This window comes from Microcaecilia unicolor, chromosome 3 (genome assembly GCF_901765095.1).
Source record: "Microcaecilia unicolor chromosome 3, aMicUni1.1, whole genome shotgun sequence".
Taxonomy (NCBI): Eukaryota; Metazoa; Chordata; class Amphibia; order Gymnophiona; family Siphonopidae; genus Microcaecilia; species Microcaecilia unicolor.
In genome coordinates this window covers 277,133,072-277,159,612 of record NC_044033.1, presented here as the reverse complement: position 1 = coordinate 277,159,612, position 26,541 = coordinate 277,133,072, and the positions used below count along the sequence as shown (strand labels likewise).

Sequence of the window (26,541 nt, the reverse complement as noted above, 5' to 3'; positions counted from 1 at the left end):
GCCTCAGCCTGGGAGTGACGTCAGATGGCTTCAAGGCTTCAGGCTTCAAGGCTTCAGGCTTCCGGCTTCAAGTTTCCGGCTTCACAGAACTGAGGCTTCCGGCTTCAAGTTTCTGGCTTCACAGAACGTGGCTTCAGAACGTTGAGGGTGCGTTTTATTATATTATATTAGATTACTATTCTACCTAAGAAAAGTTATTATACTTCCTCTATGTACATCCGTATGCTGCACAAGCTGGCACGTTTGTATAAGTAGATTAAATAAAAATGCTACCAACAAAGAACGACGACGTGGATAAAGCAGCGCATAGGTTTGTTTATTTTGAGTGTACCCAGAACGACGGCTGCGCAGGAAATGGGAAACATAGGCTAACCTAAGGGCTTCAACTATATGACGTCATGCCCTCTCCTGTTCTCCTGGTATAATATATATATATATATATATATATATATTTTTTTTTTTTTTGTATGGTGGGGGTTATTTGGGAGGGCATGTTATTCTAATTTATGGTTCTCCATCTTTCTAGTCGTAGTCTGGTGCCGAAGGTCAGAGGGCGCTGGTGATGACCCGGTTGTGATACCATCTTTCGCTTTGGTCTTTGGATGGTGCTGCTGGCGCGTGGTTCTGTTAACAACTAGCGATCAGTGGGGACTATGGCGCTCGTAGGAGAATCCGAGGACTGTGAAACGGAAGAAATAACGGACGTAGATGGGCTGAATCTGGAAGATGTGCTGCAGCTCGGCGGCACCAAGGTATGGGCAAGCAAGACAGTGTCTGAGAGGAGGAGGGAGAGCGGTCTGGAATAAAGCTATAGCCGCGTTACAACAAGGGAGTGAAAAAGAGAATAGTGGGTGTGAAATTATTTAAAAAGAAATAAGTGAACCTGCCAATCTAGTATTTTCATGATGAAAAACTATAGTCAGATCTCCGCAGAACAATAATGGCGAAATACAATTTCCCACAGAAAAGGGGACTCCCTATGTCAAAGTGTAATTGACAGTAACAGAGCTTTCCTCTTGCGTGTGAAGTTTATTGTCCGATGGTAGCTGCTTGGTGAAATGGTTGTGGGATTTGATTATACTGCTTTTCTGAGGTTACAGTCAAAGCGCTTTGCATATGGTATACAAGTTCTTATTTTGTAACAGGGCAGGGCAATGGAGGGTTAAGTGACTTGTCCAGAGGCACAAAGAGCTGCAGTGGGACATGAACCCAATTCCCCTGGTTAAGTGTGCAATAAACTTGATTAGGCTACTGTCCTTGCCTGCTGCCTTTTTTTTCTTTCCCTTTTTTTTTGGGGGGGGGGGGGGGAGGGCTATTTGTGTAACCCCCTTGTTTAAGTGGTCTAGGTGGCTGCCTAGAATATCCCCAGGATTGGTGGACTACAGGGGTGCACACTATTATTTGTGGGGACCAGAGCAGGACTAGGATATAGGTAGGAGGCCAACCAAGCTCTGCACCAGACTTCACACGATTTATTTATTTATTGCATTTGTATCCCACATTTTCCCACCTCTTTGCAGGCTCAATGTGGCTTACAATACATCATGAGTGGTGGAAATATGTTAGAAAATAGACATTTAGTGTTACAGAAGGATCTTGGACAACATGATAATGAAAAAACATAATAGTAGTATAACAAGAAGGATTTTGGGTAACATGATAATGATATAACGGTAGTATAGCAAGCAGATATTGTAAGACAGTTCTGGATGTATGTGGAGGAGCTGTGTATATTCACATTGGTTGATCTTTTTGGTATGCCTTGTTAAAGAGATGGGTCTTCAGTAGTTTGCGGAAGTTCGTTAGTTCGTAGATCCTTTTTAGATTGCGCGGCAGTGCGTTCCAAAATTGTATGCTCTAGTAGGTAAAGTTTGACGCATGCATTAATTTGTATTTTAGACCTTTGCAGTTAGGGAAGTGCAGATCAAGGAATGTGCGGGATGATCTTTTGGTATTCCTGGGTGGTAGGCCTATCAGGTCTGACATGTAGGCTGGTGCATCTCCATGAATGATTTTGTGAACTAGGGAGCAGATTTTGAACGTGATGCATTCTTTAAGTGGCAGCCAATGTAGTTTTTCTCGTAGGGGCTTTGCACTTTCATATTTTGTTTTGCCGAATATGAGTCTAGCTGCTGTGTTCTGGGCTGTCTGAAGTTTTTTGATTATCTGCTCTTTGCAGCTGGCGTAGAGTGTGTTGCAGTAATCCAGATGACTGAACACCATTGACTGTACCAGGTTACGGAAAACCGTTCTTGGGAAGAAAGGTTTTACTCTTTTTAATTTCCACATTGAGTGGAATATCATCTTGGTTGTGTTTTTCGCATGGTTCTGGAGTGTTAGGTGTCGATCGATGGTAACTCCAAGAATTTTCAGGGTGTCTGAAATTGGAAGGTTCAGATTTGGTGTGTTAATGGCTGAGAATTTGTTCTTGTTATGTTGAGAGGTGAATATTGGGCATTGGGTTTTTTCTGCATTAAGTTTCAGCCGAAATGCATCCGCCCATGAATGCATGATGTGGAGACTTTGGTTGATGTAATTGGAAACTTCTTTTAGATCTTGTTTGAATGGGATGTAAATTGTTACGTCGTCTGCGTATATGTATGGGTTGAGGTTTTGGTTTGATAACAGTTTGGCCAAGGGTATCATCATTAAGTTGAATAGAGTCGGCGAGAGGGGGATCCCTGTGGGACTCCGCATTCAGGTGTCCATGTGGCTGAGGTAGTCAAGTTGGATGTCACTTGGTATGATTGTGTGGTTAGGAATCCCTTGAACCAGTTGAAAACGTTACCTCCAATTCTGAAGTACTCAAGGATATGTAGTAGTATTCCATGATCAACCATGTCGAAAGTGCTTGACATGTCAAATTGTAGGAGTAGTGTGTTCTTTCAAGTTGCAATCATTTGTTTGAATTTAGTCATGAGAGTGACTAGTACTGTTTCAGTGCTGTGGTTAGATCGAAATCCTGACTGGGAGTCGTGGAGTATTGAGAATTTATTTAAATAGTTTGTGAGTTGTTTGGTCACCAACCCTTCCATTGGTTTGGTTATTAATGGAATGGATGCTACTGGCCTGTAGTTGGTTAGTTCACTGGCACTTTTCTTTGCGTCTTTAGGTATGGGGGTGAGTAGAATGTTTCCTTTCTCCTTCGGGAAGAGTCCATTTTGTAACATAAAGTTCAAGTATTTTGTTATATCTGTTATGAATTGTTGAGGGGCAGATATCATAAGGTTGTTTGGACATATATCTAGTTTGCAATGAGATTTGGCAAATCTTTTAAGCATTTGGGAGATGATATCCTCTGATAGTGTCTCGAAGTTGGTCCAGGTTCTGTCTGCTGGGTAAATGTCAGGGTCTGGGTCTAGACAGTCAAGGAGTTCAGTATAGTCGGTGGTGCTGACAGGTATCTTAAGTCTTAGTTGTACAATTTTCTCATTGAAGTATCTTGCGAGATTGTCTGCTCCTGGTGCGTCTTTGCTGTTGTGACTGGTGTAATATCTAGTAGTTTATTCACAAGCTGGAAGAGTTTATGTGTGTCCTTGTAGCATGGTCCAATTACAGTTCTGTAATGTAATCTTTTAGTTTGTCTTATGGTATTTTCTTTGGAGTTGTTTCCAGGCGTTAAGTGTGGGTTCGTCTTTTTTTTTTTATTCCATGCTCGGTCTAACCTTCTAACTTGTGTTTTAATTTTTTTCAGCTCTTCATTGAACCATGGTATTGAATTCTTTCTATGTGAGGTTCTGGTTTGGATTGGAGCAATATTGTCTAATATGGATCTGCATCTGTCGTCCCATTCTAAGAGAAATTGGATTGAATCTGCTTTTATTGTCCAGTCGTTATAGTAGATCTGTTGCCAGAATATTACTGGGTCTATTTTTCCTCTCGTGGTGTAGGTTTTCCGTTCTTGTTTATTCGGTGAGTCTTTCTTACGCCATTGGTGGGAGATGTTTGCTTTATAGTGGTCGGACCACGGTGTGGGTGTCCATTTTGTGTCTGTTAGTATAAGGTTTGAGTCGGGATCAAATTTGTGTGTTGGATCAATGTCTAGTGTGTGTCCTTTGATGTGAGTTGGCTGCGTGTTTGTTCTGTGAAGATCCCATAGTTGTAGGAACACTTCGCATTATTGGGTGCTTGTTGAGTTGAGATCTTCAAGGTGCAGATTGATATCTCCTATTATGATTAGATTTGAGGTAGAGACACAACTATTCGAGATAAAGTCCTTGAAGTGTGTTTGGGAGTCTTGCCAGTTGCCTGGCGGTCTGTAGAGCAGGACTGCGTTAAGGTGTTCCTGCAAGTTAGGGTGATTAATTCTTACCGAGGCGATTTCGAGTTGTGGCAGAATGGATTCGGCTGTGGCTGTAATGGTGAACTCAGATTTGTATATTATGGCTATTCCTCCTCCTCTTTTTACATTTCGTGTCTAGTGGGTGATTTTGTATCCTGGTGGGCATAAATCTAAGATTATGGGGTCTTTTAGGTCATGAATCTAGGTTTCAGTGATGAATAGGAGGTCAAGATTGTCTGTGGTGATCCAATCTGTTATGATCTCTGTTTTATTTACTACTGATCTGGCGTTTACGTATCCCATTTGGATTGGTCGGTAAGGTTCAGTTTGGGACATGGTTGTGTTAATTTGTATTATTTGCCTGCTTTCTTGGTATCTGGTTCTGTTGTGTCCATTCTTCCCTTTCTGTTGGTTATTTCCGAATGTATTTGTTTTTCCTCTTTGTTGGTTGTTATTCTGATGGAAACTCCACCAGTTCTTTTGCTGAAAACAAGAATGGTCAACTATTTACAATAGCTTTTTCCTACAAATAGCTTCTCTTTAATCTGTTTGTTACTCAAACCATTTACTGGTGTGGTGAGGGCTTGGCTTGCATATATTAAATGTTAGCAAAAGTCAATTAGTTAGTAATCACTTACATGCTCTTTGGTTTCTAGGCGATAAACACTGTAGTTCTGCAGCAGGAGATGTTAAAATAGTTTTTTTATTCTCCTCCTGTTTGCTACAGTTAGAATTTGCAGGATGTCTGGATGTCACAGCAGGTACTTTGAATCCTTCCTTCTCTGGACTGCACAGGTGTGGGAAAGTTCCCTGTACCTTCCCACTAAAACAAGCCAGCAACCAGGTTTCAGATCTATTACTTGTCCCTTGGTCCTTGAATCCTTGCTCCTTCAGCAAGTGCCAACTCGTGAAAGTATGTCAGGCTGATTCTGCATTGAAGGTTACTACATCACTCTGGACAGAAGGGATCCCTATTAGCATGAATCAAAGGCGGGAGATGGAACCCAAGACAAATTTAAGGGACAAAACAGGGAGCTTATAACACAAAGAGAGGAGGTCACTGCTGCGACCAGACCCTTTCCCAAATTATCATAAACCCTCTTATTGTTCCATCAATTTCCAGAGGCTTCTACCCTCTCTGGAAGCTTCTAGTGTGAGCATGTGATTTCCAGACAGGCGCTGGAACGGGGGGGGGGGAAAGGTTCAAAGAAAGGTCGCAACTGAAGCTGGCTCCAAGCTGTTTATCTTCTGAGTGGATAGACGCCTAGGTCCAGATGCACTAATCTTAACGAGCCATTAACGAGCAAGTTGTAAACCCTGGCATGCACTAAAGGCTTCTCTGAGCCATTTTCCAATCACGGTAGAAGCTAACAAAAACGGAATGCAGATGATCCAAAGGCTATTGCAAGGCTATTAGATTGTAAGCTCTATTGAGCAGGGACTGTCTTTGTGTCAGGTGTTCAGCGCTGCGTGCGTCTGGTAGCGCTATACAAATGCTAATAATAATATTATAATGAGATGCACTATGGTTTTCTGATCCCCTTACCGTGAAAAACCTAACGGGAGGTCTATACCTCTCGTTGGGGCAAATCGGAAGAAAAAAATGTTGTCAGAGACGTCCTTTTTGGACGTCCTTCACCTGAGAACCCCCCCCCCCCCCCCTTCCAAAGACGTTCTTTTTGGATGTCCTTCACTTAATAAAAACCTGTGCCGCCCGAAAGGAAGACGCCGCGCCGCTCACCCCCTCCACAGCCTGCTGCAGGAAGGCTCCGATGCGGCTCGATCGTAGCAGGAGAGTGCAGTTGAGGACGTCCATCTAAAAAGACGGCCTTTTTGGACGTCCTCCCCCCGCAACAATAAAAACGGCCTTTTTGGACGTCCTTCACTCAGCTCAGAGACTTCAAGGTCTCTCAGCTGAGTGAAGCACGTCGAAAAAGGACGTTTTTATTATTGGGGGGGGGGGAGGACGTCCAAAAAGGACGTCTTTTTGGATGGACATCCTCAACTGCACTCTCCTGCTACGATCGAGCCACATCGAAGCCTTCCTGCAGCAGGCCGTGGAGGGGGTGAGCGGCACGCCGTCTTCCTTTCGGGCGGCACAGAGGGTTATTTGGCATGCGCAGAGCAGCCAGCATATCGCTTGGCTGCTCTGTGCATGCTCGACTGGCCGACTGTTTACCGATGGAATAGAGAATGCAAGTGAGCTACAAAGAGCAGCTCATTTGCATTCCTTTTCCTTGATGCATGCCCGTTCCTTACCGATTCGCTAAGGGAATCGGTAAGGGAAGGGCTTTAACAATTTTTTAGTGCATCTTGGCCCTAGCGATGAGAGCTGGGATAAAATGCAGACAGCTTCCTCCTGTTGGCTATCAGGGCTGCCATAGACCAGCAATGGAAGCACTAAATTAATGGACTGTGCACAGCATAGAGAATTTAAAACAGCAGAAACTGTTGTTAAAGTTCTTGTGATATTATATTTGTTACTATTTTCTCCTCTACCCACCATTCAGTAGTTGGTCAGTTGCCCTACACTTCCCTTTATGAGCAGCAAGTGGGGGCAAAACAGATCACCCTGTCTCCACTCTCGTTTCAGGGACTGGGGCAATTAGGAATGTGAACTCTTTGTAACTAATTAGCACTCTGAAGTGTTATGAAAACCGTTCTTATGTTCCCATATGGATCGAAGTCCACAGCCCCAGTTTTACTGACAAGTAACTGACACAAGGCCCAAATATTATAAAAATAGATTTATTTTAGTAGCACATAAATTATTAGAATAAAGGCAACAATAATAGGAGAGCTATGCACGAATGCTAGGCCCTTCATTGAAAAAATGACTTACCATTATTAAAAAGGATTTACAGCAAACAAACGCTTAGGCCTTAGGCTCATAATCTGTGGGCCACCTGCTTATTACCCAATAGCAGTATAGAACTGGTTTGATACAACCAGATGATGATGTTTTCTCTTGGAGAGATGTATCAGGAGCTCTAATGGGTCCATCAATGCAGAAGAGTCCCAGCAGTGCAGAAGTGGAGGTGGTTGGAGTCTTACAAGTTAGAAAACATGAGAGAGCTGGTGAGATAATCAGACTCAATGTTTGGACCACAGGGGTGCTTCTTGTATATAATTTTTGGATGTAGCACATGGTCTTGGGGTTAACATAAACATTACCCCTTGTTCCAGAAAGTACTGGAATGTCTGAGTTGTGTCACCAAAGTTTCAATTTATAGAACTCGTGCTCTGACCAGTCAAGTGACTTGGGCCCAATGGCCTTCATTTCATGTCCAGGCACCAAAGTGGATGGACTAACTTGACCTGGGGTGCATGACTGTGCAAAAATGTTTGTCAGGTGATGCAGAACCTTGGTAGGAATCAGGGCATAGTTCATGTTGTATTGATTCTTGATTTGATGCAACTGATGTTGAGGTTGTTACCAGCGCTGGTAGTGGTTACCTATGCTGGATTCTTACACCTACAAGCAGATGTAACCTTTCTGATGCTCTTCCAATTTTTAATTTGCAGTCAGACCAGAGACTAATTCTCTCTTAATGCGTGAACCAGCCATCTTATTATAGTCTCTGTGGAGCTGCTTTCAGTGATGGAGAGGATTCTGGATCTATTTTGTTATGTTTCAAAGTAGCTGAAGTAAGAACACAAGCTCTCGCAGGTGGGAGGGGTGGCTGATGCAGAGGAAGGGAAGAGAACTGTGCTGATTGCAGGGTGTTGGGGGGACTGGCATTAGAACATTGTATTTTGGGTCATTGAATGGAATTCACTTAAAAGAAGCAGCTTTAAAAAAAAAAAACACCAATAAACCCCCCAATTTCTTTTACCCTAGAAAGCACCTAATTTTCTAAACAATAAACATCTAAAATTCCAAACTATAAACAACTAGAATAAGAAACCCTAGTTATATTTTTTTAAGTTAATTTTCTAATTTTCTAATTGAATTGTTGAGAAATAATTGAAACCTGAGCAGGGTCTGCTTTAATTTAATTTATTTTAACTTTAATGCTCAGTATTTGCTTTGATTTTGTTTTACACAGCAAGATTTTATTATGCTGGCTGCTTTGGAGGAACCAGAAGAATTGGTGGATGGTGGCAAGAAAGGAGCAATTGATGACCTTAAGGAAGGTGAACTGGAATCTTTCATTAGTAAGCTGGGGTTCCACAATTTCTCTGAGAGTGTCCTGCAGCAGAAGGAGAAGATGCCAGTAAAGAAAGAGCAGAACAGCAAAACTGAAATACAAACCAAATTAGATAAGAATAAAGATGGTAAAACGAAGAAAGAAAAGATCTCAACAGTTGGAGACAATAAGAAAAAACCAGTTCAGCTTAATGAAGTTTCTAGTACCAGTGGAGCAGGGAGAAAAAAAGCTAAACAGCAAAATGTGTTTGAATTTAATGCAAAGCAAATATTGCTGATCAAACCAGGGGGCAAATGGTACGATCTTGAATACACCAAAGAGTATACCTCTGAGCCACAAAATGAAACTGACGTGTCGAAGTATAAAGCACTGGCCCAAAATCTCTACGAGCATGAAGCATATTTGTACAAAAGCAAGAAAGATCTTAAGAAGGGAGCCAACTCCGCCTGGATGAAAACTGTTGTATCTTCGGGAACGTTAGCTGACAGGATGGCAGCCATGACACTCCTGATTCAGGATGCTGCTATTCATACACTGCAGTTCCTGGAAACTCTGGTAAATCTAGTTAGGAAACAAGGCAGTAGACGGCAGAGCCTAATGGCTCTTGACACTTTAAAGGAGCTTCTTCTCTCTGACCTTTTGCCAGACAATTGTAAACTTCACACTTTTTCCCAGCATCCTTTCAATAGACTGGAGGAAATGTCCAGTGGCAACAGAGATGCCAGGGACAGACGATTAATAATTTGGTACTTTGAACATCAACTGAAACAGCATGTTACAGAGTTCCTGCAGGTGTTGGAAACCATGAGTCACGATACTTTGCTTGCCACAAAAACTCGAGTACTTACAGTAATACATGAGCTTCTCTGTAACAAACCTGAGGGGGAGAAAATTCTGCTTGTACAGCTGGTAAATAAATTAGGAGATCCTCAATACAGGCTAGCTACCAAAGCCTCATATCTCCTAGAGACCTTGCTTCATAAGCATCCAAACATGAAAGTCGTTGTTTGTCGTGAAGTGGAGAGGCTTCTCTATCGACCAAACATCAGCCCAAAAGCTCAGTATTATGGAATTTGCTTTTTAAACCAAACAATTCTTAGCCATGAAGAAAGTGAACTAGCAAATAAACTGATCACTATATACTTCAGTTTCTTTCGGAGCTGTGTTAAGAAAAAAGATATGGAATCCAAGATGCTCCGTGCACTTTTAATGGGTGTAAACAGGGCTTATCCTTATAGCCAGGCTGGCAATGAGAAGGTGAAAGAGCAACTGGATACCCTATTCAAAATAGTGCATCTTGTAAATTTTAACACAAGTGTCCAAGCCTTGATGTTGCTTTTCCAAGTGATGGACTCGCAGCAAACAGTATCAAACCGATATTATGCAGCACTGTACAGGTAAGTGGTAAATTAGACACATACTCCCCCATTCTATAAGTGGCGCCCAAAGTTAGGCATGCGGTTATAGAATAGGGTCAGGTACGCACATAAATTAATTGGCGTTAAATTGGCACTGAATTGAGGCTAAGTATCAATAATATCCCTTAACAAGCACTAATTGGAGTTAATAAGCATATATGCGCATAACTGCTTTACGGTTCTATTCTATAAATACTACACCTAATTTCTATGGCACACAAGTCCGAAGTGGTCGTGTACCTGGGAGTGGCATGTTCAGGTCAGCAGCATTCCAAGCAATTAGGTGTGGTGGTCATTTATGCGCTTGAATGCCAGTACTTAGGCGCAAACACTTACATGCTCGCACCTAAAGTTAGGCATGAAAATGTGGACTTAACTACTATATGAGTTCCACCAGAACTGCTGTTATAAAATTTGCATTAGCACCCATCATTACAGGGCTTAATTTTAGGTGTCATTCATTGAATCTACCCCAGAGAGGGTACTACTCTGTAGCTCACATAAAGTTAGGCACTGGGATGATAACTAAGCATGAATTCTCTAACAGAAGTTTTGCACTGCTGTTATAGTATACTAGCATAAGTCTGCATTTACGTGCTGAATTTTAGGTACTGCCACTTACACTAGCTCAATGGCTAGTATAAATTTACACGCATGACTGTTGTCAGCAAGGAGGTTTTTGACAGGAGATGGAATGAGCCGAGCTTGCCCATTCTGTGGGCTGAAGCCAGTTGGCAGAGCTTGCGACCATATTGTGTGACCCCATATTGAAAATGATATCAAATGTGAGGTTTATGACTGCTTATGTGTGTTTTTGAGTTTTGGGGTTTTTTTTTTGAAAATTTGACAGCTTTTTTGTTTATTTGAAAGCTTCCCATATGTAACCCAAGGTTTTTTTAACCTCTGGAGGTGGGTGAGCCATGGTCCTGCCGTGGGTGCGGGCACTTTGGAGTGGCAGACTTGTTTTTGGAGCCGCAGATGTCCCCACAACTTGGCCCCAAGGCTCAGGCAGAGCCAAGGCCCCTTTTTTAAGCTGCCCTCTACAAAAATTGAGCCTCCCGCAGCTCCAAAAACAAGTCTGCTGCTCTGGAGTGCCCCCACCCACGGCAGGACTGCAGCTCATGCCCCAGGACCCCTCCTCCCAGAGGTAAAAAAAAAAATACCCCTCAAAGTTACATATGGGAAGCTTTCAAATAAATAGAAAAACTGTCAAAACCAACAAACATAGGCAGTCATAAACCTCACAAGTTTTATTTTTTCAATAGCGTTTGCAAATTTTGGGCTTCAGACAATATGGTGGCTGTGAGGGGGAGATGGCTTCAACTTTTTGACGTCATGCCATCTCCTGTCATAAAACCTCCTTGGTTGGTAAGTGTGTAAATTCTAGCATTCTAGAACCTGCACGTCAACTGCCTGACCAGCCCATGCTCCTCCTAGGTCCACACCCACCTTGAAGTTCCACACTCTGGAATTTCAGCATACAACTTATAGAATACCAGTTAAGAGCAGTTATCTGCATAATTTCCAATTAGTGCCATCTAATACTTAAAGTAATAATTGATTAAGGCCAGTTAGCAGCTAATTAGTTCATTAAGGGGCCCTTTTACTAAGCTGTGTAAGCATCTATGCGTGCCAAAATGGAGTTACCTCCCGGCTACCGCGTGGCTCTTGCGGTAATTTCATTTTTGGCACGCGTCCGATACGCATGTCCGAAAAATAAATTTTATTTTTGGACGCACCAATTGGCATTTGACGTGCGTAGGTCATTACCGCCTGGTTTCTGCATGAGACTTTCCCGCCAGGTCAATGGCTGGGGATAAGGTCTCAGACCCAAAATGGACATGCAGCAATTTTCATTTTACCGCACATCATTTTTTGGCAAAAATAAAAAAAGGCATATTTTGCAGGTGCGCTGAAAAGTTACTCTGCACGCGCCCACAACACGCATCTACACTACCGCAGGCCATTTTCAGCGCACCTTGGTAAAAGGACACCTAAGTTACGCATGCAACTGACTCTGTTCTATAAGTTGCACGTGCACATTTGGGTGTGCAATTTTCTAAATTTAGGTGGATAGAGCATTGTGTATAATAAATCTTATAGATCTCTTTGTTACAGTATATTACATAGATGCAAGATAAAGATGAGTATGCTGAAGCCTTAAGATATGAGTTTGAAATGTAAATTTCTAGATGGTTGATATAATGGAGAGCCGATTGTAAGTAAATAGGAATATCTGTGTAAAATGCCTGATGGGCCAAGATCAGAATTTTACAGTGCAGCTCTTGGAGCAATGGGGTTACATGATCATGATATTCAGTATTATAAAGTAACATTGTTGTATTTGAATCGGTTCTATGTTTTATCTGATACTATGGAGAATCAACCAGTAAGAGTTACAGTAGTAACAGTTCACACCCAGCTCAGTTGAGAAGATATGAAAGTTTGTCATCTGAATGTCATTTGACAGTCTCTGGATATTTCCCAATGGACATGTGATCACTACAATTTGGCACTTAGGGGGGGATTCTATATATTGTGCCTAAAAAAATCAGTGCAGAAAACATTTTCGCCTAAACTTATTCTATAAGCAGCTCCTAGATATAGAATATACTTAGTTGATATCCCAGCGCCTAAAACTACGCGCATCCATTTCCGCCAGCGAAACATGGAGTAAATCCTGGCGCGTAGATTAGGTACACTGGGCCATCTTCTGTAACTACGTGCATACATTTGGAACACCCATTTACCCGCCCATAACCACACCCCTTTTTGGCTGCACACATTAGAAGTTAGGTGCAGTGCATTACAGCATACACTTAGCGAGTTGTGCATGTAAATTCTAATTATTGCCAATTCTCATTATTGCTTAAGTGCTGTTATCAATACTGATTGGCTTGTTAAGCCAATTAAGTTGCACACGTTGTTAAAGAATACACTTGGACTTCAGCGCAGATCTTTAGGCATGCTATATAGAATCCAGGAGTTAGCACCCACTATACATAATTACCTCCTAACATTTACATGCCAACATTCCGCCAAACACTATTCTGTAAATACCTGCATGTATTTTACAGGGAAAGGGAAGGATCAGGAATTCGATATACCACCTTTCTGTGGTTACAGTCAAAGCAATTTACATATAATATACAAGTACTTATTTTGTACTAAGTAGGCAAACGCATGGGTGGGACTCATAAAATACATGCATATCTCCAGCATTTAAGTTTGGACACTTACACCATCTTTATAGCCGGCGTAATTGCTTGCGCCTGAACCACATGCACATGTGTACCCAGTTACGCTAGTATCCTATAAAGGAAAGGAAGCACCAGCTTTTTATAGAATAGATGCTTAACTATAGGCAAACTGTTAAAGAATTGCCCTCTGAGTTGTGCTAATTTTGGCAGTCTCGGGATAAGGGACAAGGGTTGAATAGCCATGTGACTCTTAAGGATGGTCCCTCTGGAACCAGGTTGAGTCAAATTACATAAGAACATAAGAGCTGCCCTACTAGATCAGACTAAAGTTCCATCTAGCCAAGTATCCTGTTTCCAACAGTGGCCAGTCTATGTCACAAGTACGTGACAGAGTCCCAAAAGTAGATAGATTCCATCCTACTAATCTCAGGGGTAAGCAGTGGCTTTCCCCTGGTTTACCTTAATAAAGGTTTATGGACTTTTCCTCCAGGAATTTGTCCAAACCTTTTTTAAACCCAGTTGCATTAACTGCTTTTACCACTTGCTTCTGCAGTGAGTTTCAGAGCTTAACTATATGCTGAGTAAAAAATATTTTTTTCCTATTTAAGGGGTCCTTTAATATGGCGCACTAACAGATTTAGTGCATGCTAGCGATTGGCATGTCCTAAATGATAAGACGCCCATAGGAATATAATGGGCATCTTATCATTTAGCGTATGCTAATCATTAGCACATCTTAGTAAAGGACCTCTGTGTGGTGCTATTGCTTAATGGAGTATCCCCTAGTCTTTGTTCTTTTTGAAAGAGTAAACAATCGATATTGTGTTTACCCATTCCACTCCATTCAGGAGTTTCTACACCTTGATCATATCTCCCCTCATCTGTCCTCGATAGTGAAGACCCCTAACCTCTTTAGCCTTCCCTTGTATGAGAGTCATTTCATCCCCTTTTAATAGGATGTTATTGAAAGTTGTCTTGCTGGTGCCCATAGAAAAGGTGCTGACTGGAAGTGAGAAAAATGCTGAGCACTCAGATATGGCTCCTGGCACCTATTACTGCTTCAGTGGCCCTAGTCAGTTTCCTGGTACCAGGCCACAGAGGATACTGTTATTGTTTGAGGGGAGGATAGGTAGTGGATAGCAGATGGCCTTATGTGGCCTATGATCCCTGTTCAATGTTTTGCTCCAGTATTTTATTTTGCAACTGTCATATTATTGTGTTTTTTTTATATGTGTAAAATTTTGTTTCTAAGGTTTGGAGGGCCGTTCCTCCAGAAAATATTTTTAATCGGCTATCTTTACATAAGAACATAAGAGTAGCCATACTGGGTCAGACCAATGGTCCATCTAGCCCGGTATCCTGGTTTCCAAACAGTGGCCAAGCCAGCTCATAAGTACCTGGCAAAAACCCAAATCTTGGCAACATTCCATACTACAAATCCCAGGGCAAGCAGTTGCTTCCCATGTATGTCTCAAAAGCAGACTATGGACTTTTCCTCCAAGAATTTGTCCAAACCTTTTTTAAACCTATATACACTAACCGTTCCAGCAAAGAGTTCCAGAGCTTAAGTATTCGTTGAGTGAAAAAATATTTCCTCCTATTTGTTTTAAAAGTATTTCCATGTAACTTCCTCAAGTGTCCCCTAGTCTTTGTACTTTTGAACGAGTAAAAATCGATTTACTTCTACTCGTCCTACACCGCTCAAGATTTTGTAGACCTCAATCATATCCCCTCATCCGTCTCTTTTCCAAGCTGAAGAGCTCTAACCTCTTTAGTCTTTCCTCATACAAGTGGAGTTCCCATCCCCTTTTATAATTTTAGTTACTCTTCTTTGAACCTTTTCTAATTCTGCTATATAATTCTGGAGCGGTACAAAGGCACTATAGTATTTTCGGTCTTATTCACCATCCCTTTCCTAATAATTCCTAGCATCCTGTTTACTTTTTTGGCTGCTGCCGCACACTGAGCATAAGTATTATCTGCAATGACATCCAGATCTTTTTCTTGAGCGCTGACCCCCAAGGTGGACCCTTGCATTTGGATTATTCTTTCCAATGTGCATCACTTTGCATTTGTCTACATTAAATTTCATCTGCCATTTGGATACCCAGTCTTCCAATTTTCTAAGGTCTTCTTGCAATATTTCACAGTGTGCACGTGTTTTAACAACCTTGAATAGTTTTGTATCTTCTGCAAATTTTTGATCACCTCACTGATCGTTTCGATTTCCATATCATTTATAAATCCATATCATTTATAAATACTGTACAACAGGCATGGACGCTGTTCAAAAATACCATCCTGGAGGCCCAGGCCAAACATATTCCACAAATTAGAAAAGAAAGACGGAACTCCAAAAGACAGCCGGCCTGGTTGAAAAGTGAGATGAAGGAAGCTATTAGGGCTAAAAGAAATGCCTTCAGAAAATGGAAGAAGGAACCGTCTGAAAAAAATAAGAAGCAGCATAAGGAGTGTCAAAGCAAATGCAAGGCGCAGATAAAGAAGGCCAAGAGGGATTACGAGAAAAAGATAGCATTAGAGACAAAAAAGCATAGTAAAAAATTTTTTCGGTATATTAAAAACAGGAAGCCGGCAAAAGAATCGGTTGGGCCGCTGGATGACTGAGGGGTAAAAGGGGCGATCAAGGAAGACAAAGACATAGCGGAGAGATTGAATGAATTCTTTGCTTCGGTCTTCACCGAGGAACATTTGGGTGGGATACCGGTGTCGGAAATGATATTTCAAGCGGACGAGTCGGAGAAACTTACTGACTTCACGGTAAACCTGGAGGACGTAATGGGGCAGTTCAGCAAACTGAAGAGTAGCAAATCTCCTCGACCGGATGGTATTTAGAGTACTGATAGAACTGAAAAATGAGCTTGCGGCGCTACTGCTAGTGATGCAATTTATCCTTAAAATCGAGCGTGGTACCGGAAGATTGGAGGGTGGCCAGTGTAACGCCCATTTTTAAAAAGGGTTCCAGGGGAGATCCGGGAAATTATAGACCGGTGAGTCTGACGTCGGTGCTGGGGAAAATGGTAGAGGCTATTATTAAAAACAAAATTACAGAGCACATCCGAGGACATGGATTACTGAGACCGAGTCAGCACGGCTTTTGTGTGGGGAAATCTTGCCTGACCAATTTACTTCAATTCTTTGAAGGAGTAAACAAACGTGGAGAAAGGGGAGCCGGTTGATATTGTGTATCTGGATTTTCAAAAGGCATTTGACAAGGTACCTCATGAAAGGCTACAGAGGAAATTGGAGGGTCATGGGATAGGAGCAAAAGTCCTATTGTGGATTAAAAACTGGTTGAAGGATAGGAAACAGAGAGTGGGGTTAAATGGGCAGTATTCACAATGGAGAAGGGTAGTTAGTGGGGTTCCTCAGGGGTCTGTGCTAGGGCCGCTGCTTTTTAATATATTTATAAATGATTTAGAGATGGGAGTAACTAGCGAGGTAATTAAATTTGCTGATGACACAAAGTTATTCAAAGTCGTTAACTCACGACAGGATTGTGAAAAATTACAGAAGGACCTTACGAGACTGGGAGACTGGGCAGCTAAATGGCAGATGACATTTAATGTGAGCAAGTGCAAGGTGATGCATGTGGGGGAAAAAGAACCCGAATTATAGCTACGTCATGCAAGGTTCCACATTAGGAGTTACGGACCAAGAAAGGGATCTGGGTGTCGTCGTCGATAATACACTGAAACCTTATGAAGAAAGACTAAGGAGGCTAGGGCTTTTCAGCTTGGAGAAGAGACGGCTGAGGGGAGACATGATAGAGGTGTATAAAATAATGAGTGGAGTGGAACTGTAAGCATTTATAGGATGAATAACTCTTCTGGGCAAAGCTACCCAATGAGTAATTCCCAGGTTCCGTTTACAGGAGTCTGGCTAAACCAACTTCCTAGCTCTATCCAGGGGTTATATATTATAAAGGAACCTGGCTGATCTGGGCCTACACCAGAACTTTTCTTCTGTTAGAGAGAACTGGAATAAAAGTAAAGTCACTGCTGTGAAATATATTAATTTATTATATAGGTAAGAAAATAGAATAATACACCCTACACTACAGCTCAGCTGTACAATTGTAGCTCCCTTATGCTGATAAGCAACTGTAGAATGTATTGTCTAACTAAAACACTGATATTACTGGTTACTAGGTTATTACGCAATCCTGATTAGTAATACTGACTAGGTCATGAAGTAATACAGTTAGCAGCACATCTTCCTGATCACAAAGTTCTGACTAACCCGCCTTTGCTGAGGTAAGAACCCACTAGCTAATCCCCGACTATAGGAAATAAATCTCTGTAATCCTCACCGAGCCGACTCTAGGTGGTCTCTCAGATGAAGTGGACACAGGTTTTTCCCTTTAGACTCCAGCTGTTTTCCACAGCGAGTCCCTGTCTTAGGAAACAACACAGGCTTTCTGCAGCATGCAGGATTACAGTCTCTCTGGCCGGTAGAGCTGAACCAACAGGTACTTTCTCCAGATGGTCAGTTCACAAGGTTGTGGACCACTTCAGGTCTCGCTGGTCTTCTTTTCAGCTACCCTTCTTCCAGTAGAACCAGACAAATTCTCCCTTTCTTCTTTTCTTTCTTCTTCTGTCTGTCCTCTCTGTACTTCTCTTTCTGGTTTTCGCTCTCTGGCCCCTGATTCCCAGGTGACCAGACAGCAACCAATCAGGATCTTGTCCAGCTCCTTCCCTGAGCAAGAAAAACCTTTTTTTGATCTTCCAGTTGTTACATTGTGGTATGCATTCCTGTCTCTCATCAGATTCGCTGGCACCATGGCCTTACCCCCTGTAGCTCGTCAGGGAGGTGCAAGGGTCAGGTAGCCCACTGCATATCCTTGAGTTTTTTTCAGACCTGCCAGTTATTTACCACAAGCAGAGCTCTGCCACAAACAGAAAGTTGAATCTGCTTGGTCACTGAAGTGCAGGGTCTTAGTTCACAGACTCCATCTTGACATAGTTGTATACACAGGCTGAGAGCAGCAGAGTGAGGCTCACAGGGAAATAGCCCTACAGAACAGGTGGATGTGAAGCGTCTGTTCACGCTTTCCAAAAATACTAGGACTAGGGGGCATGCAATGAAACTACAGTGTAGTAAATTTAAAACAAATCGGAGAAAATATTTCTTCACCCAACGCGTAATTAAACTCTGGAATTCGTTGCCGGAAAACGTGGTGAAGGTGGTTAGCTTGGCAGAGTTTAAAAGGGGGTTAAACGGTTTCCTAAAGGACAAGTCCATAAACCGCTACTAAATGGACTTGGGAAAAATCCACAATTCCGGGAATAACATGTATAGAATGTTTGTACGTTTGGGAAGCTTGCCAGGTGCCCTTGGCCGCTGTCGTGGACAGGATGCTAGGCTCGATGGACCCTTGGTCTTTTCCCAGTGTGGCATTACTTATGTTAAATAGTATCGGTCCCAGTACAGATCCCTGTGGCACTCCACTGTTCACCCTCTTCCATTGAGAGAAATGACCACAATAGCCCTACCTGTCCAATAACCACTTCCTAATCCACACCAGAACCTTGCCTCCTGTCCCAAGACTCTTTAATTTTCTCAGGAGTCTGTCATGAGGAACTTTATCAAAAGCTTTCTGAAAATCTAGATACACTACATCAATGGGCTCACCTTTATCCACATGTTTATTCACGCCTTCAAAGAAATGAAGCAAATTAGTGAGACAAGACTTCCCTTGGCTGAACCCATGCTGACTCTGTTCCATTAAACCATGTTTGTCTGTGTTCTGTAATTTTATTCTTTATAATAGTTTCCACTGTTGTGCCTGGCACTGATGTCAGGCTTACCGGTCTATAATTTCCCGGATCACTGCTAGAACCCTTTTTAAAAATCTGCGTCATGTTGGTCAACCTCCAAACTTCAGGTACTACAGATGATTTTATCAACAGGTTACATATTACTAACAGCAGATCAGCAATTTCATGCTTGAGTTCTTTGAGTACCCTTGGATTTATGCCATCCGGTCAAGGTGATTTACTACTTTTTAATTTTTCAATTTGACTCAGTACATCTTCCATGTTCACCGAGATTTCTTCCAGTTCCTCCGCATCATCACCCTTGAAAACCATTTCCAGTACAGGCAGATCCCTTACATCTTCTTCCTTAAAGACAGAAGCAAAGAATTCATTCAGTTTCTTCACTATGGCCTTGCCCTCCCTGATCATCCCTCTTGCTCCTTTGTGATCAAACAGTCCCAAGGATTCCATCGCAGGCTTTCTGCTTCTGATGTACCTGAAAAAGTTGTTACTGTGAGTTTTAGCCTCTGCGGCAAGTTTCTCTTCATATTGTGTTTTAGCCTTCTTTATTAATGCTTTGCATCTGACTTGCCAGTCCTTATGTTGCTTCTTATTTTCTTCATTTGTGTCCCTTTTCCATTCTTTGAAGGTCAATCTTTTGGCTGTAATGGCCTCTTTTACTTCACCTTTTAACTATGCTGGCTGACGTTTTCTCTTCTTTCCACCTTTGCAAATACGTGAAATGCATCTGGACTGGGCTTCCAAGATGGTATTTTTGAATAGCGTTCTAACCTTTGCAGTCGATTCTTTTAGTTTCTTTTAAACCATTTTCCTCATTTTCTTATAGTCACTGTTTCGAAAATTAAATGTAGCTACAGTAAATTTTCTTTGCGGATTCATCCCAGATAGTAGCTCAAACTTCATCATGTTATGATCACTGTTTCCCAGGGGACCCAACCGCCATCTCTCACACTATGTCCTGCACGCCACCAAGGACCAGATGGCTCCCTCTTCTTGTCGGTTCCTGGACCAGTTACTCCAAGAATCAGTCATTTATTACATCTAGAAATGTATCTCCCTGGCACTTCCTGATGTAACATTTATCCAGTCAATATTTGGGTAATTGAAATCACCCATTATTATAGCATCGCCCAATCTGACCTTTGCTACAAACAATCATCAAAAAGAACAGAGACATCAGGGCAACAGAATATATTTTTTTCCTACTTCTCGACACTATAACTTATTGTAGATTCCAAAAATAGTATTTTGTCCTTACAGAAAACAAAACTGGATGAACCCTTTTATGGTTAAGTCAGTGCCTGAGAAATAGGGCATCCTTTACACTGTTATTTTTCCCAAGCAGATGAAAATACTGTTTTAAGAATAGCCAATGCATATTTATATTCCCCTTAAAGGTTTAGTTTAATTTAGTTTATTAGTCATGAAATTTATACCCCACTTTATTCCGAAATAGACTCAAGTTCAATGTGGCCTACAAACAAACAATAAATGAATAAAACATAATAATGTACTGAATATAACACAAATTACAATAACGTCAAGAAACAAATTAATACATGTGCGGTAAGTAACCAGGGCAAACAAATAATTAAGGGTGGATAAGTGGGAGCATAATATTTGATATACTGCTATATGGCAATCTGTCATAACGGTTCACAATTAACAGAGAAGAGATGAAAAAGAAAATATAGTAACTGGTAACAACTAGAGTAAAGATACTGCAGTTTTGCACATGACACGATACTTGTCAAACTGAAGAGAGTTATAGTGAGCAAAACTGAGTAGGAAAGTTTTATGTGACCCATCTATGGAATTCTAGTTTGCTTCTATCGACAGAAAGGTGGGGAGTGTAGTAAGACCTTATTTGTATCTAATCATATGAAAGTGCTAGTCCCTCACAGTTTTTCACCTGTTTAATTAGGAAATAAGCAATGCATGCCAAAAGAAACCAGAGGAAAAATCTTTGTCTTCTAAAACTGATAAAAATCTGTCATTAGTCTGGAGTATTTGCATAACAGACACACATACAAAAACAAAATTCTAAACCTCAAGGAAAATTACATTTTAAATACTTTACATTATGAAATTCTAGAGGAGCCTGTAAAGCAGTCTGGGAAGCCCATAGTCAGGTTTTCCGGAAATCTATAATGAATATGCCTGAAAGCATTTGTACTTGATCTCATGCACATTTTTTGTGGGTATTTTGAAAACCTAGCTGGTTGTGAGGTCCCCAGAACAGAAAGGCAAATATGTGTTGTAACTGAATATAACTCACCTTGAGCTACTAATGGAAAGGCATGAGCTAAATCAAAAACCTATCCTCACCCTCCAACTGCTAACATAAGACTGGCCCAAGCCACCTTCCTACCGCTGCTGGTATAGCTTAGGAGGGGAAGTTAGTTAGAGTCTGGAGGAAGGGAGACAGAGATTAAAAACGAACAGGGTGATTGGGAGATGAAATGGGAAGGAGAGAAGACGAGGGAAGAGGTGGGAAGAAGTGAAAAAGGTAAAACTAGATTGAGGAGAGGAAGGGAAGAAAAAGAGGTGTCTGGAAGGTAAAGTGATAGGCTGCAGTGTTGAGGAAGGAAGCATTTTTTTTTACAGACTATACCTGAGGGTTACAAAGAGATTGAACTTTTGGGATACCTTTGACTATGCATGAGAGAGATTTGCATTGATGCTACCTCCATTTTATGCACATCTAATGTATATCCATTAGGGATCAGCAAATACCAGAGAGGATCTTCAGGTCTGCACCAGGGATAGCATGAAAACCTGAACCATTTGTGCAAATATCACTGCTTTACTATATCTGATCTAAAGGGAACTAAATAAGAGAAACATAAAAAAACAATGGAAAGTGGATAAGTAATTGAGGAGTAGTTTAAAATTGGTTTTTAATTAATTACCCTTCTCATTTCAACCAAGAAGCGTTTTGTAAGGAAAGCTGGACATTAAATTGCCTGTTTCTTATATCTTACAGTATGCCCCTCCCCCATCCTCTCTGACATAGTCCATTCCCCTAGTACTTGAGCAAAAGTAGTTGTTTAATTCACCTTTATGCTTTGTTAACTAAACTGCATGCTAAATGCTAAGAAGCCCATAAATAAGTTTTAATAAAAGGGGACCCTAAGTTAAGCTTTAGTAAAAGGCCCTCATAGCTTTGTGAAGAAAGGTTTACTTCTTGCCAAGTGGTGTCTGTGTTGTGTGCACTTATTTTGATTACATGAATGCATGATGCTAATGATAATGTACTGTTTCCACAGGAAGCTGCTGGATCCAGGGCTGGCACTGTGCTCGAAGCAGTCAATGTTTCTTAATCTAGTGTATAAGTCAATGAAAGCTGATGTTGTGCTAAGGCGTGTGAAGGCTTTTGTAAAGAGATTACTGCAAGTCGCCTGTGCTCAATTGCCACCATTCATATGTGGAGCCTTATACCTTGTGTCGGAGATTCTGAGAATGAAACCTGGTCTACGAGTCTTACTGCAAGAGCAAGGGGTACGATATACAATTCCCTAAATTTCTATCTTTCACTTTTCAGGTATCAGTGTTAGAGTTCTCATTATTTGCGCAAATAGTCATTAAAACTTCCATTTTCATGATTACAGATGATGAAAGGAAACAAGTGATGTGATTTTTAATCAAGTAAAGCTGGAAAATATTAGGCTTTCTATGTACACTAGTAAAAAAGGCCCGTTTCTGACACAAATGAAACGGGCGCTAGCAAGGTTTTCCTCGGAGTGTGTATGTTTGGGAGAGTGTATGTGAGAGTGACTGTTTGAGAGTCAGAGTGAAAGTGTGAGTCCAATCCATGCTCCTCTGTCACCTGGCCCCTCCATTCATCCCTATCCAGCAATTCCCCTCTCTGCCTGAGGCCTGCTCTGCAATCCATATCCATCCATGCCCATCTGTCCCCTCCATTCATCCCTATCCAGCAATTCCCCTCTCCCTGAGTCCTGCCCTTCCAATCCATGCCCATCCATGCTCCTCTGTCACCTGGTCCCTCCATTTTTCCCTATCCAGCATTTCCCCTCTCTGCCTGAGGCCTGCCCTGCAATCCATATCCATCCATGCCCATCTGTCCCCTCCATTCATCCCTATCCAGCAATTCCCCTCTCCCTGAGTCCTGCCCTTCCAATCCATGCCCATCCATGCTCCTCTGTCAACTGGCCCCTCCATTTTTCCCTATCCAGCATTTCCCCTCTCTGCCTGAGGCCTGCTCTGCAATCCATATCCATCCATGTCCATCTGTCCCCTCCATTCATCCCTATCCAGCAATTCCCCTCTCCCTGAGTCCTGCCCTTCCAATCCATGCCCATCCATGCTCCTCTGTCACCTGGTCCCTTCATTTTTCCCTATCCAGCATTTCCCCTCTCTGCCTGAGGCCTGCTCTGCAATCCATATCCATCCATGCCCATCTGTCCCCTCCATTCATCCCTATCCAGCAATTCCCCTCTCCCTGAGTCCTGCCCTTCCAATCCATGCCCATCCATGCTCATCTGTCACCTGGCCCCTCCATTTTTCCCTATCCAGCATTTCCCCTCTCTGCCTGAGGCCTGCTCTGCAATCCATATCCATCCATGCCCATCTGTCCCCTCCATTCATCCCTATCCAGCAATTCCCCTCTCCCTGAGTCCTGCCCTTCCAATCCATGCCCATCCATGCTCCTCTGTCACCTGGCCCCTCCATTTTTCCCTATCCAGCATTTCCCCTCTCTGCCTGAGGCCTGCTCTGCAATCCATATCCATCCATGCCCATCTGTCCCCTCCATTCATCCCTATCCAGCAATTCCCCTCTCCCTGAGTCCTGCCCTTCCAATCCATGCCCATCCATGCTCATCTGTCACCTGGCCCCTCCATTTTTCCCTATCCAGCATTTCCCCTCTCTGCCTGAGGCCTGCCCTGCAATCCATATCCATCCATGCCCATCTGTCCCCTCCATTCATCCCTATCCAGCAATTCCCCTCTCCCTGAGTCCTGCCCTTCCAATCCATGCCCATCCATGCTCATCTGTCACCTGGCCCCTCCATTTTTCCCTATCCAGCATTTCCCCTCTCTGCCTGAGGCCTGCCCTGCAATCCATATCCATCCATGCTCCTCTGTCCCCTGCCGCCTCCATTCATCCTTTTCCAGCAAGTCCCCTCTCTCCCTTCCATGACCCCCCCCCCTCGCATCCATGCTCCTCTCTCTCCCATGTGCCAGCCTGGGCCGGCCTCTCCCCCCCCCCCCCCCCCCCCCGCTCGCATCCATGCTGTGGTTGGCCACCCTCTTCTCTCCCCCCAACATGCGTTTTTTTTTTCTTCCACCCCCTCCCGCGAACCTGTCGATTTCCCCCCCCCCCCCCCCCCGCCGGAACGCCGAAAACTGCCGCCGCCGTTGTTATACTACCTTCCCTTCCCGTAGGTTGTTGAATCATCTTAGAAAGTTTAACTCCGTGCGTCTGACGTCAGATCAAAGGTGACTCAACACAGCTGCAGTGTTTCAGCGCCAAAGCGCCTGCCTCAGGAGTCTTATGATGTGATGTTAAATCATAAGGTTGAGCACAGAAAAATAGGAAGTATTGGACACGGTGGGATTTTTTAACCCACAGTTAGAAGAAAGCAAACAAACTTTCACGACTCTTGAAACTGTCTCTGTGAAGTGGTGCAGATGGGGTTGATATTAAACTTGTCAAGGAAGAAATGAATTGCCTGGCTCGGGATCTGAGGTTGGCCACCCTCTTCTCTCCCCCCAACATGCGTTTTTTTTTTTCTTCCACCCCCTCCCGCGAACCTGTCGATTTCCCCCCCCCCCCCCCCCCGCTGGAACGCCGAAAACTGCCGCCGCCGTTGTTATACTACCTTCCCTTCCCGTAGGTTGTTGAATCATCTTAGAAAGTTTAACTCCGTGCGTCAGACGCACGGAGTTAAACTTTCTAAGATGATTCAACAACCTACGGGAAGGGAAGGTAGTATAACAACGGCGGCGGCAGTTTTCGGCGTTCCGGCGGGGGGGGATCGACAGGTTCGCGGGAGGGGGTGGGTTTCGAGGGGGCCATAGCGCGGGGGTGGGGGGGTGACAGCTGATTCCGAGGCAGTAGGAGGAGTAGGGAAACACGCTGCGCGTGTTTCCCTACTCCTCCCCTTGCCTTGCAATCAGCTGTTTTGACGTCAGTGACGTCAGTGCGTGTCTGCCTCACAGACCACCTCCAGCCAAGGAGCCACGGTCCCAAGCACAGAACGTTGGAGGTGAGAATTATTATATAGGATATGCTCCGTTGTCTATAGGAGATCTTTTCTATGGCAAAATGAAGTGGCTAATTTTTAAAAAATGTTTTTAACCAGGAATCTGATGAAGAAGAAGTATTTCAGGACTTAAATGAGGATGATGATGAGGTCAAGACATTCACAGATGTGGGCAAAAAAATGGAAGCAGAAAGGGGTTCTAAATTGGTGAATTCTAACCCCCCAGCATCCTGGGTGCATCATCAGAATCTGAAAGGTGTGTTTTCTTCTTTTCTGTGCTTGTATGTCTGTTTGTTTACAATTTTATAAACAAAATAGACTTCTTGATATCTATCACTACGATGGTGAGTATCAGGAGTTGTGAGCCCTTGTGCTGTTCTGGGACCAGAGGGTACCAAGCTAGGGGGCATGATTCTAGTTCCAAAAACAGATGTTAGGAAGCCCAGTGCTTCACCTGTGATGACCGCCGTTCCCCAGCGGTTGAGCCTTTGGGTGCTGACAGCTAACAGGACTTAGAATGGAAATTGGGCCAGAAGAGACTACTGGGAATGGTACCAAAAACAAGAAGTAGGTCAGTAGCAGAGGCACAAGCCTCAATAGACAGCTGCCAGAGAGTGGTATCCAGAACTGGCTGTATGAAGCTGTGAAGCAGCAACAGAGGAAGGAGTCAGGAAAGACTATCAGGCTAATTTTTGAAACAGAAGGACGCCCATCTTTCGACACAAATCGGACGATGGGCGTCCTCACAGGGTCATCCAAATCGGTATAATCAACTGCTTTCCGTCACAGGGACGGCCAAAGTTCAAGGGGGCATATAGGAGGCGTAGCGAGGGCGGGACTTGGGCGTGCCTAACACATGGACGCCCTCGACCCATAATGGGAAAAAAAAGGGCATCCCTGACCAGCACTTGGGACGACTTTACCTGGTCCTGTTTTTCTTACGACCAAGTCACAAAAAGGTGCTCGAACTGACCAGATGATCTCTGGAGAGAATCGGGGATGACCTCCTCTTACTCCCCCAGTGGTCACTAACCCCCTCCCACCCTCAAAAAATATCTTTCAAAATGTTTTTTGCCAGACTCTATGCCAGCCTTAGATGTCATACTCAGGTCCATGACAGCAGTATGTAGGTCCCTGGAGCAGTTTTAGTGGGTGCAGTGCACTTCAGGCAGGCGGACCCAGGCCTATCCCCCCCCCCCCACACACACTTGTTATGTTTGTGAAGGAAACAGAGAGCCTTCCAAAACCCACTACAAACCCACTGTATCCACATCTAGGTGCCCCCCTTCACCCGTAAGGGCTATGGAAGTGGTGTACAGTAGTGGGTTTTGGGGGGCTCAGCACACAAGGGAGCTATGTTCCTGGGAGCAATTTATGAAGTCCACTGCAGTGTCCCCTAGGGTGCCCGGTTGGTGTCCTGACATGTCAGAAGGACCAGTGCACTAGAAATGCTGGCTCCTCCCACG

At 43.1% G+C, this 26,541-nt stretch overlaps 1 protein-coding gene across 1 annotated transcript in view; it reads left to right on the top strand.

Moving 5' to 3' along the window:
• The first annotated feature begins 545 nt into the window (after nt 1-545).
• CEBPZ (CCAAT enhancer binding protein zeta) overlaps nt 546-26,541 on the top strand; it is a 194,236-nt gene continuing 168,240 nt past the window's right edge. Inside the window, exons 1-4 of the mRNA XM_030198102.1 lie at nt 546-752; nt 8,332-9,830; nt 22,119-22,350; nt 25,175-25,331. Of these exons, the coding sequence (XP_030053962.1) occupies nt 654-752; nt 8,332-9,830; nt 22,119-22,350; nt 25,175-25,331 (1,987 nt within the window). The 5' untranslated portion in view covers nt 546-653. The remainder of the gene's footprint in view (nt 753-8,331; nt 9,831-22,118; nt 22,351-25,174; nt 25,332-26,541) is intronic.